General features: G+C 40.8%; 1 protein-coding gene across 1 annotated transcript; it reads left to right on the top strand.

Annotated features, from left to right (window-relative positions):
• The first annotated feature begins 770 nt into the window (after positions 1-770).
• Positions 771-11,020, top strand: LOC309856853 (odorant-binding protein-like). Its single transcript, XM_082718520.1, has 7 exons — positions 771-897; positions 1,361-1,500; positions 5,606-5,676; positions 8,028-8,138; positions 9,144-9,245; positions 9,763-9,815; positions 10,816-11,020. The coding sequence occupies exons 1-6, from the start codon at positions 820-822 to the stop codon at positions 9,780-9,782; spliced, it is 522 nt and encodes a 173-aa protein (XP_082574646.1). The 5' UTR covers positions 771-819; the 3' UTR covers positions 9,783-9,815; positions 10,816-11,020.
• Positions 11,021-16,481: the final 5,461 nt, after the last annotated feature.

Genomic DNA, 16,481 nt, shown 5'->3' with positions numbered 1-16,481 from the left:
TTTCTTGTTTCACTTTATTAGCCTGTAAGGATGATTGGCAAGTTCATTTAATGTTGAACAAACCGATGATGGTAGCAGCTTCCTAAAAGACTCTTATTTGATTGACTGGTTCACTGGTTTTCTTCAAAGATATAAATAACAATTTAAGACCTATTTTCTCCAAGCTAAACACTCTCCTATGAGCTTTCCATAGGTATATAATTATCTGATATTCATAATAAGCTCAGAGGGACAGACACGCTCAGGACTGTGTCCAGCTTTGTCTATGAAGAGCCTCAAAGTGGTTTCACCCTCAGCTTGCTGGGAAAAAGGAAGACCAGATGTCTCCCAACCTGCATGTTGGCATTTGCATTTATGAGTTGGTCTGTGGCAAAGCCCCCACGTCCATCCTTCCATCTTTTCACAAGAAACAGGGAACACTTGTGCTGGGGCAAAAGGTGATCTCCTTACAACGTATCCAACAAAGAGGGAAGGGCACATCTCTTTTCCCCAAGAATGAATGAGGGAGTATCCACATTACATGAGATATGCAGGCTTGATCCAAACAATGGTACAGGCCAACCGAGCTTCTGAATGTCTTTTCCAGAGTCGAGGAAGAAATGAGCAACTTGCCCCAGATCTCATAGGTCTTTGGCATACATCACCGCCAACCAGGATATTGTCAGTGTTACACAACACTCCCTTGAAAAGAATGACAAATAGACAAACATTGCCACATCCACAGACATGTGCTATATAAAGCAATGAGAATTCAGAATCTTAGCAACCAGCAATCTACTCAGAGCTTCTTCAGAGGAGGAACCAAGACGTGCTGGAGACATGAAGATCTTACTGTTGTCTCTTGTCCTGGTTGCGGTTTGCGACGCCCAGCTACCCTTACTTAATGAATTGACACAGGTACCAGGAACTGGGTGATCTGACCAAGAGGTCTTTATGTGTATGTGCGTGTTTTGGGGGGTTTTCCTATGTCTATCTAATTGATAGGTGTCAGGGTTAGCCATCTACCTGGAAACTGAGAACTCCTCTGTAAATAGGCTTCTTACACATGTCTACTGTACGTGTCTCCTAGAGTCTACTAACTGGCCCTTTATACATCTCTAGTGTACTTGTAAAAGAGGACAGGCAACAGCCCATGAGCTATCAGGGTGGAGGTCTTGCATCGGGTAAGAATGGATATGCTATTTTAGGACTATGTCAAATGTGTTGATTTGTTGCCGACTTGGCTTTTTCCAGTAGTTTATAAATCCTTCAAAAAGTTAGTTCTGTGCTGATGCAAAAGACAAGGCATAACCATATGGAATGATGTCGGAGAAAATAAAAAGAAATTGAATAAAGTTACTGATAGGACCTTTGCCTTTAGCTTACAGGACAATGGCAGACAATGTACATGGCCGCTAGCAACTTTGAGAAGCTCAGGGAAAACAGCCCATTCAGGGGCTATATGAGACGTATTGATGTGGACATGCCAAGAAGGAGAATCTTATTCGATTTTTTTGTCAAGTAAGTAAAAATCACACAGAGCAAACACACCTGTTAATGCATCTGAGCTCCATGTTTGCAATGTAACGTCTGCATGGCCTTGAAGTCTCAGTTCCTTATAAATTGAGCACAGCCTTCTTGCTTTAAGGAGATGGTCTTCATGGAGCTTCTGGGACTGTAGGGTTCCTGCCACTGGCTCTATCATTTTCTACCCTGCAGATCTCACAAGTAGCACATTTTGAACATCATCAAATTGTGACCTTCACCAAAGCCTTTGCTACTTCAACTATTATTTATGAAATGCCCACTATAGGATAGGCATTTTACTCAGAACTCAAAAGACTAAGAGAAGATGAGAATTTTTAATTAATTAATTTATTTTTTACCTTCACTGGTAAAATAGAGTCTGATCCAGATCTCTAAACTCCTAAGAATACCACAATGAAATTCTATGGTAAGGGTAAAGTCTAGGTGGAAAGAGACCCCCCGAAAATGGCCCGTGATTGTATGGTGGGGGTTGGGGGGTGTTCTATGAAAGGTCACAAGGAACAGGGTATGTGTAGGATGCCTTTGAAGATGGAACTGGGAATTTTCCAACAAAGGAGGAAGAAACAGGACACGTGTTGGCACACGGATGAACAGAAAGGGCTTTAAACTGAAGGAAGGAAGCAGGAGGAATCATTTAAAAGAAATATAGGGCATCCCAAAGCACAAAATCATGCAGACAGAGCCACTGTGTGTAAGGTTAAAACCGATGTTTGCAGGGCACGTGGAAAGAGAATTGTTCATCTTTACTGTTTGCAGTCCTTCCGATCCAGGGAGAACTGCACTGGGAACGGATGATGGCTTCATAGTCGGAAAAGTAGCAGAACTTTGCAAACGGGGCCTTGAGGGAGATGTAAAGGAAATACTGCAAGGCTTAGAGATACCCGGCAAGGTCCTGGCGGGAGAACCCACAGGAGCCCAGGACTGAAAATGAGGAGAGAGATGCGTTCATCTGTTAAGAGTCAGGGAGAAATTGGAAGGGGCTTAGAGGGGAGGGTGATTCTTCCAAGGATAAAGGGGTTCAGAACATGCGTCAAAAATCGTGCCTTATAAGAAACTGGGTGAGGACCTGTCTCTCGAGTTTCCACACACAGGCACAGGTGCTGAAGAACAAAAAGCAAAAAAAAGATGAGCGTTGAGAAAGTAAAATAAGAGGGTTACGTTCGGAGAGATGGGTTTATACATATACAAATGTAATTGATGTGATGGGTATGGAAATATCACAAGTGAACATGTTAGATAATTATAAATGTGGTTTGCAATTATAATATATAATAATGTATAATAATATATAATACATAATATATAATATCCATAATATATAATATATGATACAATTATAATATATAATGATATATCATATAAATATATGATATATAAATAATATTATATATAATACATGATATATAATGTATATTATTACATAATAATGTATAATACAAATATATATTTTTTACATATACAAATATAATTGATATAATTGATGTATAAATATCACGAATGAACATGTTTGATAACTATAAACGTGTTTTACAATCATAATATGTAATAATACATAATAATTTTAATATATAATAAATTATAATATATAATAACAATTATTATAATATGATTAAAATATATAAAATGCATAATCTATACATGGTAACATATAATTATTTTATATATGTATGACAGCAGTAGTGTAAGCCTTCCATTAATAGTACTGGAATGCTTTCTGATCTTAGTCATGGATAAACTGCTATATATAATACAAAATAATTATAGTATATATAATGCTATGCAGTTATATAATTATATAATTGATATATAGTTGATAAATACAACTGCTATAGAATTAATTATATAATTGATTACATGCACTCTACAATGTGGTATATTATGTGTTATATATACACATAATCAAATGACACACATATCCTATCCCGATAGATATAGAATTGATTATGTATAATCTACGATACTGTTGGTTAGATGTTATATATACATATAATGAAATTACGCAGACATCATAAGCTAATAAGTATACCTGTCAGTTTTCCATATTTTTAAAAATATTTTCAAATATTTTTTATTTATTTATTGGACAGAGAAAGAAAGAGATCGCAAGTAGGCAGAGAGAATTGGGGGAGCAGGCTTCCCACTGAGCAGAGAGCCTGATGCCGGACTCGATCCCAGGACCCTGAGATCATGACCTGAGCTGAAGGCAGAGGCTTAACCCCCTGAGCCACCCAAGAGCTCCTCCATATTTTTTTTAACGAATCCCCTATGATGTTTTGGGGTCATTTTTATACTTTTGTATCCGTCTGCATTTCTTTGACTTTACTTGGGGCCCCTCGTTCTGCAGTCAGGTCTACAGAAATGTCATGCACGTGAGATCGCAGGCGTGCACGTGAAGGCATGGTGGGTGAGTTTTCACACACACACGTGTACGACCGTTGGTCATTGCTAGTCAAGGTACGGGACCTTTCCATCGCCACCGCAAGTCTGCTTCTCTCCCAGGGTCTGCCCGTGTGGCCCCTTGGAGAACTTTTCTGACAAGCTTTGCTCCTCTGTTCCAGACCATCACACAGGGGAATCGCACACAGTGCGTCTCCTCTGGCTTTTCTCAGCCTCCATAAAGCTTTACCCATGTAGGTACAGGGTTTTCAGAACAATTAGTCCCTTTTGTCACTGCTGAGTTAAAGTACTTTGTGTCCAAAACAGCGGGCATGTTTTCCAGGTATAGGATAAGGTCTCCATGTGGTGGGTATTGTGGACGGCTTTGATAAGTATCGCTCTGCCACGTGTTTGCGTGGACATATTATTTGCTGTTCTCCTGGGGACCGTGACACGGTGGCATCGTAGTCGTCGGTGGGAGACCTCAGCATCTCTATGGATAGGAAATTCAAATTGTTTTCCAAGAGACAGCACTGTCGGGATTATGGCCAGCAAGACATGAGATGTCCACGGTAACCTGTTCTTTCTAAACCTCGGGGCTGACTTGGTCTGTGGTTTTATCTATTCCGGGCGAACGGGAAGTGGCTTTTACTTTGCACGTCCCTAATGACTCAAAGTGGGGACCACGGCTTCCTGGGGCCCCTCTTTTGTGACCTATCTGTTCAACACATTGCTTCATTTTAGTTGGACTCTTTCCTGTTGAATTATTTGTGCTGTACGCATTGTTCCTATTTTTCCAGATACACATTTTTTGGTCAGAGAGACACACAGGCTCTTTTGCTATATATGGGACACATAGATGACGATGGTTTCGAATATGCATTTACTTTCCACGTATCACATACGAGAATCATGTGGGCTTGTGTGTGTCTGTGGGTGTGTGTGTGCCATGTGTTTATATATATATATGTCGTTCGGTGTTTCATTTTCTTAGGTTTTTTGTTTTTAATGGAAGTTCGTGGTTCTGATTAAATTAAACCCATATTTCTTTGTTCTTTTTGGGGGGAATGTGTTTTTGTTTTTTATATTGGGTAAGAAATCTTTCCCTGTGTTGTGAGAATAGCCCAGGCGTGTCTCGAGAGCTATTTCTCTCTGTTACCAGAAAATGTTTATGATTTTCTAATATTTTAACAACGTTCCAGTATTTTGGATTTTTTAATGTATTTTTTATAATTTATTTATTTACTTACTTATTTTAGATAGAGAAAGCACAGGTGAGGAGGAGGGTCAGAGGGAGAGAGAGCAGCAGACGCCCTGCTGAGCAGGGAGCCCGTGGGGACTCGATCCTGGGACCCCAGGATCATGATCTGAGCCAAAGGCAGATGCTAAACCATCTGAGCCCCCCGGGGGCGTCCTCATATGTCTTCATGTTGAACTGGCTTTAAATTCGACGTGTTTTGTATGTCCTGTCGTTAAAACGACTAGTCTGACGCCAGGTGTAGACAGAGACATCCGGGCCAGGTGACCCTTGATGGTGGGACACCTATTTCTCTTCCGAAGGTCACGTTGTTTACCATGGTTGATAGGCACCAGCAAGACACCTCAAATAGGGTTTTCTGCGGCCCAAAGAACGAAAATGTTCATTACGGACCAGGGGTTCATGCTTTTCGCCCACCCACTTAAAGACGTTTTTGATTTTTAGGCATAATGGAGAATGCCAAGAAAAATCCATCACGGGAACAATAGGACTCAACGAAATGATCCGTGTCGATTGTAAGTATCATCGGTTTCCTGATATTTTAAGATGGAATTCTTCACCTCAACTTTCTTTCCGGAACTCTGTATTCCTGAATTCTACTTTGATGAACGATCAGAAGTATGACCGGGCACAATATCCCTAAATCTTCCGAGCACTTTATTTTGTCATGCACAGACAGTTCGATCATAGGACGTGGGTGACTCCTTCCAATTACGAGTATTATTAAGGGAGTGGTCAGACCGTTGTTTAGATGGTTTGTTTCCTAAGGTTCTCAACTGCATGAAAATGTTGCCCGATAAGGTAAAATGACCTTAGGAACTCAATCTAACGGGTCCATCCTGAGCTTATGTATTGATGTCATTTTGCTGTAGGGGAATACATTTTATTTTATTTTCACAGATTTTATTTAGTTATTTGACAGAGGGAGATCACAAGTAGGCAGAGAGGCAGGCAGAGAGAGAGGGAAGCAGGCTCCCCACTGACCAGAGAGCCTGATGTGGGGCTCGATCCCAGGACCCTGAGATCATGACCTGAGCCAAAGGCGTAGGCTTTAACCCTCTGAGCCACTCAGGTGCCCCAATGGAATACATTTTTTAAAAAATTGTCTTAAAGCCTCTTACACCGTTCCATGAGCCGGTGATTAACTTAAAATCCAAGGGAATCAGAGTTATTTCCAACACCAGGCACATTTCTTCATAAGCTCAGCTTCTGTCGAAAGCCATGTGGATTCGGTTTAGAATCACATCACTAAGCGCTTTCTAATGACCCTAAACAATGTTCCAAATTTTAAGTGGCCTCATGTCTAACTATCATATGAGAATGTAAATGTGTAAATCTGTGGTTACAGCCCTTGTCTGAGATAAGAAACAGCACAATGAGTATGTAGTTAAGTAGAAGATACGAAAATAAAGTCAATTACATGCCTGTCCTTCTGTCACTTTTATATTACCAGGAGATTTTTTTTTTAAATTATGATTTCATTTCTCTTACTTGTAGATGATCTTTCTGTTTTCTTGTGCGATTGATGTTCTCCATCACCCTTTCTTTTATTTTCTGCATTTCTGTAGCCTTTTTTAACGGGATTTGGGCACGGCAATTTAAGGCAGGAGAGAAAGACCATGAGCTCGACTTACTTTGAGCTGACTTTGGGAACTAGGATTTGTAACCTACCCAGTGCTGTTCTGGAGAAACCAAGGGGCCAAACTAGTGGTGGCCTTGATGTATTTAATCCCACCACTTCCATGACCTGTGTTCCCTTTATAAACCAACTTAGTGAGGTTTCCTGCAAAGCCTTCCTTTAGGACATCGTCATCCAAGCAAGTGGTTACCGAAAATCTTTATAGAGATGCACAAAACCATATTTGAATTCTTTCCACCTAACCCCAGACTCTTGGAGCTAGGGTAGGCTTGGGCAAGGCTCAGAGACTTGTCCGAGAGACGGTGAAGTTCCGTTCAGGGCTCCTTGGTCTTTTGCCGTGGTAGACTAACGCTAGTTCAGTGGGACACACAAACCGGCAGAGTTTCAAGTAAAATCTGGAGCAGTGGTTCAAATAAGGTGTTATGTATGCTGTGGTGGGAAGGGAGAATGGGTGTGGGAAGGTTTGGTGAAGACATGATGTGTGGATTGGTGGTGTTTTCTTTTTCTTAGAAACGTGGCAGGATGGATGGGAACAGCCAGAGAGGAAGGTGCCCCGTGCTTGCGGGATCTGAACCGAATGTTGAGATTGTCCCCATCCATGATGTGCTCACAGTATAACCAATAGTCATAAAAATGGGTGCATTTGTGGAAGTTTTCAATGTGTTCACCAATACACCTAGATGAAGGGGAAGAGTGAATGCAGACTTTGGTGTTAACCAAAGGCCCGGAGGGTTGCCCCATGCAGACTAGACACTCAGCATAAGGTCATGCATAGTTTTGAACCACAGCTGGTCTAAAGACAGGTCAACTCCATTGCTGGGATATGGCCCATATGAAAAGATTTCAAACTTGTATATGATAATATGCTATATAATCCCAACGCATGTTGTTTGAAGACACTTGGGTGTCATGGCAACCATTTTAGGGACTATTTTAGTAACCCTGGGAGGTGTGAAATGTTTCGTTGCCGAAGAAGGTGGCACTAAGGAAAAGTGTTCCCTACCCTCCTTGTTTTCATTGTCATAAGCAACGTTAATGTTTATACTACACCGCCAAGGGGACGCAGAGTCTGGTACGAGAATGTCGTTACCCATACGCCAACGACGTCACGGTAAAGCCAATCTACCATAAATTAACAAAGGCGAGTCTTTATAGACATATATAAATTTTATATAAGTTTATACAAATTTTACATATATATATATATATTTTTTTTCTCCCTCACAGATGAGGGGACCAATGATTTCCAAGTTGTCAGGATAACCCCAAACGTTATGCTGGGCTATGATATCAACATGGACGAGGAAGGACGCACCACAGATCTCGTTTTATTGGCTGGTACGTAGGACATCCTAGCGGTGGTCCTGGCCATATCATATCTCGACTGTCAGCATTTTCACAGAGAAAATCAGTACTTTGGGACATGATTCATGATTCTGCCAACCAGGCCAGAGTCTTCATGCGCATTGTGTCAAGGATTCTGGAATGATTCGAAAAAGAAAGGTGTCAACAAAAGTCAGGAGAAGACAGAGGTCTTTAAAAATCACTCCCATTTGTTAAAATGGAAAATTAAAAACAAAACAAAACTGAGTTTTATTAGAAATAGTTTTGTAGCAGGTCAACTAATTTCAAACCTCAGCTTTCTTCACGTTGACCCCAATCCTTCAATTTACAACCCCTTTTTTTTTTTTCCAAATCCACTGACCAGCCTCGGGACAGAGGCTTTCAAAATAAACCTTCATTCTATTTTGTCTTTCTAATGCATTGTTGTTGCCAACACGGATTATTTCAATCCCTGAATAACACACAAGTGTGTGGAGATGGGTGCTAGAGTTTCTGAGATCCTGGGTTTCGATCTGGAAAAAGGCATTGGAGTACTGTGGTTTAAATTGAAAAAAAAAAAAACAAAAAACAAAAAACAAAATGAAACGAAACAAGCCATCTCTGAGCCTACGTGCCATGGGGATGTTATTTGTCTGGAAGGTGAGAATCACCTTTGTAGTTTGGGTCCAGAACCCAACGTGTGTGTCAGACACAGATTCTGAGGCAAAGGTAGACACGCCATAGATTGGATGTTCTTGATGGGTTGGGTCCAAGATTCATGAAGTTCTTGATGTGTCCCTGGGGTCCTGCAGTCCTGGACAGCTCATGGCCATGCAATCATGGAGAGTTTAATGGCTCCTATCCACCCAAGTCGGACAGCTGACATTGAGACAAGGTCAATGGTAATGGTCTGAGACTCAGTGAAAGACTAGATTTCCCCCTTCGTGCTTCTCGTTTTGTATTCAGAAATCCCTAAGGGTTCTAATGGGCAATTTCTGCTCTACGCATTGTGATTTTTAGGCAGAACAAATCAAGTCAATGAGGAAGACGTCGAGAAATTCAAGGAGTTGGTTAGACAAAGGAATATTCCAGAAGAAAATATTTTAAAGCTCGTCGGTACCGGTAATGTGATATATATATATAATATTTTTTTTAACCTGAATATATCCCTTACCTTTTTTTAATCTGAATATATCCCTTACCCTTCTTGTAAATAAGTTACAAGAAAACAAACAGATTTTTTTTTTTTTGTATTTTCTCTTCCACGAATTATCTTTTATAAAGCCCTTCCTTTAAAAGAAGAAATCTTGGGGCACCCAGGTGGTGAGGTTGGTTAAGTGTCCGACTCTTGATTTCAGCTCAGGTCACGATTTTAATTTTAATTTTAATTTAAAAATTTTAACTCCATGCATCAGACTCCACACCCTCTGTGCTCCTGTCCCCACTCACTCTCACTCTTGCTCAAACAAATGAAATATTTTTCAAATTCAAATTAAAAAAGAAGAAGAAGAAGAAGAAGAAGAAGAAGAAGAAGGAGAAGGAGAAGGAGAAGGAGAAGAAGAAATCCTTACAAATATTGGGAAATGGTCATGATTGGTTGGTCCTTTTTTTTCACTTTTTGTATTTGTTTTGTCCCCAGACGACTGTCCCACCAATTAACAAAACCAGTGATGCCAACTTCTTCTAAATATTGTAAGTAAGCATGACTCTGTTGTGAGGGTTTCTATGTCAACTAGCCCAATAATTATGTCAGTAGAGAACTTTTTTATGAGGTTATTGTGTTTACCCCGAGTCCTACTGAAATTGCAAATATCACATCCTAGTACATTCATGCTAAAAAGCAGTGTTGGTGACAAAGGCTTATCATGCAAGAATCATAGCAATCACAGTTCTTCCAAAAGAAGCAGGAGATGGCAGAAGTTGGCAGGGATGACTGGAAAAACAATGGGTTTTTCATTCAGTCTCAGTTGAAGGTTGTCTACACACGTCCCTATTCCCTCTGCACACTCCTACACACAACAGGTATGATTTCACATCATTGTAATTGTCACGTTGGAAACTCCCCCAAAACGCTACATGATACATGCCTCCCAGGTGTGTTCCCCTACAGAAGGAGATTCCCTTAAAATGTGATTTTTGAACTTTCTATAGTAAGATGAGCGTCAGTGCAAGATGCTGGTGTAGGCTGAAATGTACCTTTTGTCGCTGTTTTGGGGAAGAAACAGAGGGAAAAAGAGCAAACAGAGACATTAGCTTCCAGGCTGAATACAACATCTTTAAGCCATAAAGCTTTTAGAATTAGAAGAGCAGAGAGTAACTCCATCAAAGATCCTGTAAAATCCTTTTGGATGGGGGGTGCCTGTGAACATGAATTCTGAAATTATCAAAGTCCTGAAAGGGATCCTAATCATGAAAGGTCTCATTCTATGTACACGCATGGAAAAATTCCAGTGGCTTCTTCCATTTTATAGGGATCCTAATCATGAAAGGCCCCATCCTATGTACATGCATGGAAAAATCCCAGTGGGTCCTCCCATATCACAGAGATGGAGAGTCTGACATTCCCCATGGAACTTGTACGCTGGGTTAACTAAAAGCTCTCCCAACCCTTATACTCCCTGAGGCTCACCCCTGTCAGGCTATCACACAGTCCAGTCAACTCAACCTTCTGTCCTGTTTTCTCCTCCTGTAGCCGCGTCACTGAGAAGCGGACACATCCTTTTCTGCATGGAATCAGGATCAACAGTATGAAGAAAGCCTTGCTTGATTCTGCATGACGTCATCTTTTTCTCTTAACATACTCTCTTTCCCCATTTCATCACTCTCCCTCACCGTTCACGTGCTGTTTGGAGTTACTGAATTGTCAAATGATTAAATAAATTGGTGAAATATGCATCCTGTACATATGTGTTTGTGCAAAAATTCGCTTAATTTTTAAAAACACAAATATCCGCTTTAAATACAACTATCCAGGAAATTACATCTATAATAGGGTCAACATCCCATCAGAGACAATTTACATTAGGATTCAATGTATTCAAATAGATGTATGACAAAGAGAGGGAGAAAAACATCTAAACCATCAGGGAAGAGAGGAAATGCTGATCGATATTTTGACTGTAATGGCATGAGGTAGTCTGGTCAAGGAAAAAAGTTCCGTGAAGCATCTTATTTACCACAAGGAGCATGTGCGTATCTCCCTGGGACTTATACAGGGACCGTCTGTGATGCCATGAGTCATAATCAAGGGAAAATGCCTACTATGACACCAATATCACTCATGACATTGAGGGGAACAACTGGTATTTCTTTACAACAGGATCACTGCCCACCCAAGATGGGGCACTGGCTGAGACCTGGTCTACCCATAGGGTTGTGGAGTCAATGTAATGCTTGCACAAACAATCAGGCTAAGAACTCAGTCGGGAAGTTGTAAAGTGTGCCATTCCATTGTGTTTCAAATAGTGGTATAACCTGGGATTTCTAAGGGATGGCCATTCCCATTGTAACAGGCAGAACACATTGATCACTTATCTATGAAAATCCAGGGGTTCACTACCAAAGAGATCAGCTCTCAGGATGCAGAACTTAGTCCAATGTTTGATACAGAGTTCAGATATTCAGTCCAAGCTCCAGGAAAATAAAAATTAAAAAAAAACATTGTTTGAGGGGTGCCTGGGTGACTCTGGGTTAAAGCCTCTACCTTCAGGTCAGGTCATGATCTCAGGGTTCTGGGATCGAGCCCTGCATCAGGCTCTCTCCTCAGTGGGAAGCCTGCTTCCTCCTCTCTCTCTAGACCTGCCTCTCTGTCTACTGTGCTCTCTCTCTGTCAAATAAATAAATAAAATCTTTAAAAAAGTTAAAAATGTTTGAAATATTATTCTTGAATAAAAGAGGGTATGGATTTGGAGTTCTGACTCCTATCATCATAGTGTATCTGGAAATGCTGTGAATTCATCTTCAGTCTTGTAAGGATGTTGAAAGGTGAACCGTGGCATAAATGGGTTTAAAAAATCGTGAAATATGACACACACACACACACACATACGATTGCGTGTGTGTGTGCATATAATACATTCCCATACACATTATGTTATAAAAATTACAGAAAACTTGCAAGAAGAAAATGCAGAGTCTGCAAAATTTTTTGCCTACTCTCTCTCATAAATGCGTGTACGTGACCAATGTTAACAAGGGAAGGAGGACTGTCACCACAAATATTACAGATACAAATATCTGTATTACAAATATTCATTAATAGTGAATTAATGAAATTAATTAATTAATTAATTAAATGAAAATTTAATGAAACTATGCCACTTTAACACTTTTTATTATTGAAATTATGTCACTTTAACACTTTTAAAAATATATATTTTATTTATTTATTTGACAGAGAGACAGAGAGAGAGTGCAAGCAGTGCGAGGTAGCATAAGGAGAGGGAGAAGCAGCATCCCCGCTCAGCAGGGAGACAGACATGAGGCTCAATCCCAGGGCCCTGGTATTATGACCTGAGTCAAAGACAGATGCTTAGCCAACTGAGCCTCCCAGACACCCTACCACTTTAAAACCTTTGGTGGAACGAATACATTTCTTGTAAGATAGGTTACCAAAGTTGACACAAGAAGAAAAAGAACATCTCTATAGTCCTTCATCTGCTAAGGGAACTGAATTTGCCCTCATAGTACTTTCCATAAAGAAGCTGCTTGTTCAGAAGATGTCAGTTGTAAATCCTTTCAAACATGAGAAGAACAGAAGATCACTCATCTGAGATAATATCGACTCATATTCAGAGAGACGAAAGGAATTCAACTGTCCTACACTTTATGAGGTCAGCATAACCTAAATCCCCAAAACTCACAGACATCAAGAGATATGTAAACATATGAGGAGCTCATATTAAAACATTTCCCTGGACACCGGGGTGGTGCAGTCATTAAGGACCTGACTCTTGATTTTGGCTCAGGTCATGATCTCAGGACTGTGAGATGGAACCCTACGTCAGGCCTCTGCACTCAGTGTGGAGTCTGCTTGGGCCTCTCTCTCTCCCTCTGCTCCTCCCCACCCTTCTCTCAAATAAATCTATCTTTAAAAAAATATTTTCCCATCCCAATTTGCACCTTTATGCCCATTGGCCAGCACGGGATACTCTCAAGAGATGGGTATAAATTCTGTTTTGCACATAGGCATGCATTGTCATGAACACAGAAACATACCAATATATTGGAAAGCAGTCTTCATTTTATGCACACAGAACATGAGAAAATATCATACTTTTTTTTTTTTTTTTTAGGGAGTAGTATTTTTAGAGATTTATCCATATGTTGATTCACTGAGATCTAACTTATTATTGTTAATTCCTTATATTTTCCATTTTGAATGTGTCCTAGCCACCAGACTGCTGAATTTATTTTTAAATGTTCCGACATCACAAACAACAAAGCAGTGCACAATTTTTGTACATCTCAATAATTTAAAAGTTTCTATAAGTGGGAATGCCTTACCAAAGTGAGGGCACATTTGGAATTTTGGTGCATACAACCAAATTAGTCTCTTAAAACACCTTTACATTTTTCTATTGTAGGTTCCCAGCATGTTCTTCCCACAGAGAAACATTTAACTTATTCTTCCAACTACCATCAAAGCTTTGCTCAAAACCCTTCTGTAGGGAACAATGTCTCCTTTCGAAATAAGACCCCAGCACTCTCAGTGTGCCTACCTGGTTTTCTTTTTCAGCCTACAACTTGGGGACAGGTTATGTATGTGACGATTCCTGTTTAGTTTGTGTTCTGTCTCCTTTCACAGGAGGATGACTCCGTGCATCACGAGGAGCGCCTCTGTGATTCCTGCTGAATTGTGAGGTTTGGGCTGTTGTTGGCACATCAAATACACTAACCAATATTTACTGAACGCAGGCAAACACTGGATAGGAGCGATCTTAGGGAAGACACGTTCTTCATAATGCAAACTTGGATATTAAGTTTACAATAGAGGTGAGCCTAGGTGACTCCGTCACTTAAGCTTCCGAGCCTTGGTTTTGGTTCCTGTCGTGGCCTCTGGGTCATGGCTTCACACTGAGCTCAGAGTCAGCCTGTCCCTGTCCCTCTCTGCTCTTCCTTCTACTCACTGGTTTTCTATCTCTCTTAAATAAATAAATAAAATATTTTAAGAAAGAATTTACAATATCTTGGACTGTATGGTCGGATATGTTCTGGTAAGATAACAAAATAATGAAGTCATTTTACAGATGGTCTCGTTCTGTGACCGAGGGCCTAGAACTTGAGATGAGCTAGTACGTGATTCTCTGCTGCTGGCCTCTGCTTTCCCTTTGACGACAGCAATGGGTCATCATCACCAATAACTCGGGCCGGGGGCACGGCGGATCAAAGCAACTCGTGTCTGGCGGACACCAAAGCTTTTGATGACAGACTATGTTCAGAACCTGACAGATGAAGATGTCATCGGGGGAATCAAGTGTCTGTTTAGTAAAACAAACGCACGCAGCGAAATCAGGACAAAGCACAAACGGAAGCCGACTGAAAACCATCCACGCACAAATGTAAAAGGAAAGCTGAACAGCGGAGAGAGACAATGGAGACTTTTGTTTCTGGACGCTGTCCTCTCTGAACTTTATAGGGCATCCTTCCAGTCCCGTCCATGTCCACATCTACTTGCATATGTAAAGTTTCCAGAAGCTTACAAGAGGATTAAGAAGATCTCGGGACATGTCACATTTTTTTTTTTTTAAAGTTTATTTATGTAATCTCTACAGCCAACACAGGGATTGAAATCGTGACAGCAAGAGCTAGAGTTGCATGCTTTTCTGATTGAGCCAATCTGGTATCCCGGATTTTTATTTATTTATTTTTTTTAAGATGTCTGTTTTTCTCTCCCAATGGATACATTTGAGGGATTCTCAAGGCTAAGATCAAAAGATGATCCAAGAGGTGAGAATATCTACTGGAAAAAAATCTGATTTATTTGTTCTTGGCCTGGGCTGTTCTCCCCTACAGAGTGCGTAAGAGCAGCATGACCCTTCCTGGGAAATTGGTAATGCTTTCCAGGTCAGACGATGAGGCGTCCTTGGAAGATGGGCTAGTGCGTACTACCTGGGTAATTATTTAATAGGGGCATCGCCATTCTCCGTAAGATAATAACATTGCAGCTATGTGGGGACTCCCCTAAATAGTAGTTTCTGTGTGTTTCTTCCCTCTCCTGTACATTCCCGTGCGTGTTATTGAACTCCACATGACTACTTTTCCCTTTCTTCGTGTGTCTCCGACACAAGTTCTCACAGAGCAGAGGATGCTGTGTGACTCCCACGTCCTTCTGGACATGCCTCCCAGGCCCTTGCTTCATTGCCTAACTGACGGGGCAGTTACCGTCTCTTCTACGGAAGCCATACACCGAGGAGTTTAATCCAATGACTACGGGACGTGGCTCTGGATTCTAGGTTCTTAACAGATAGTTTGGTATTTCTGTTCAACAAGACATGCTTCTCTTCTCCACAGCACTAGGACTCAGATTTATCCAAACAAACAAACACAAATCCCCAGGGACACACACAAACTCACTCATTAACCAGTTGTAGGCACTGGACGTGCAGCCAACACCAAAGTCCAAACCCTAAGAAATGGTGGCGCTTACACCCTAGTGAAGACAGACTGTCTATAAGTAGGAAAACGATACCTTAAACCATTACTTGTTGGGTTTTAAGGTGGGAGTGAGTACCAGGGCTCTGTTCTTAACTCATCATTCTCTTACCCATATTTTGGGTAATATGAATGAAAGACAGTTGGGATCTAAACTTGGCATCATTGTTCAAGATGAAAATATCTTTTCAGAATAACTTCTACTTAATTTCTCGCCGATCCACAGTTAGAATGCGCTTCCAAGACGGGAGGACCTTAGAGCTGCGTTCCCAGGAAACACGTGTTGGTAAGATTCAGTAAAAACAACAACAAAAAACAAAAAACAAAAAACCAAACAAAACAAACAAAAAACACTACAAAACAAAACAAAACGAACACCAACCAGGGATATTAGAGACAAAGAACAAAGGTACAAAGGGTAGTCATGGGTGGAACCCATCGTTAGCCAGGATCCTTATTCAATTCAGGGAGACAACGGAGAAAGTTTGCCAAGACGCTGGAAGACGTGAAAACGATTTCAAAGCTTCACAACAAGACGTTGCAAAGAGCAGTAGAGAGAGGAACTTGGGAAAGAAAACAAGACATCAAACTAAAAATCCTGAGACCCGAAGAGAAGGTGACAGAAAGCAAAGGAGATGATCCTATGGCAAGATTGGTGTTGGGGTTGTTTTTGGGGACACACCAAGATGCTGGGGCTGACAATGG

This window comes from Mustela nivalis, assembly GCF_964662115.1.
Source record: "Mustela nivalis genome assembly, chromosome: Y".
In the NCBI taxonomy this organism is placed as follows: Eukaryota; Metazoa; Chordata; class Mammalia; order Carnivora; family Mustelidae; genus Mustela; species Mustela nivalis.
The sequence above is the reverse complement of the archived record's forward strand: the minus strand, read 5'-3'. Positions and strand labels throughout refer to the sequence as shown.

Bases quoted from the DNA above. Each gene is read 5' to 3' on its own strand.
- LOC309856853 (XM_082718520.1), top strand. From the start codon at position 820: ATGAAGATCTTACTGTTGTCTCTTGTCCTGGTTGCGGTTTGCGACGCC. The intron at 8,139-9,143 runs GTACGTAGGACA...TGTGATTTTTAG, and splicing joins AGATCTCGTTTTATTGGCTG to GCAGAACAAATCAAGTCAAT. The intron at 9,246-9,762 runs GTAATGTGATAT...TTTTGTCCCCAG, and splicing joins TTTAAAGCTCGTCGGTACCG to ACGACTGTCCCACCAATTAA.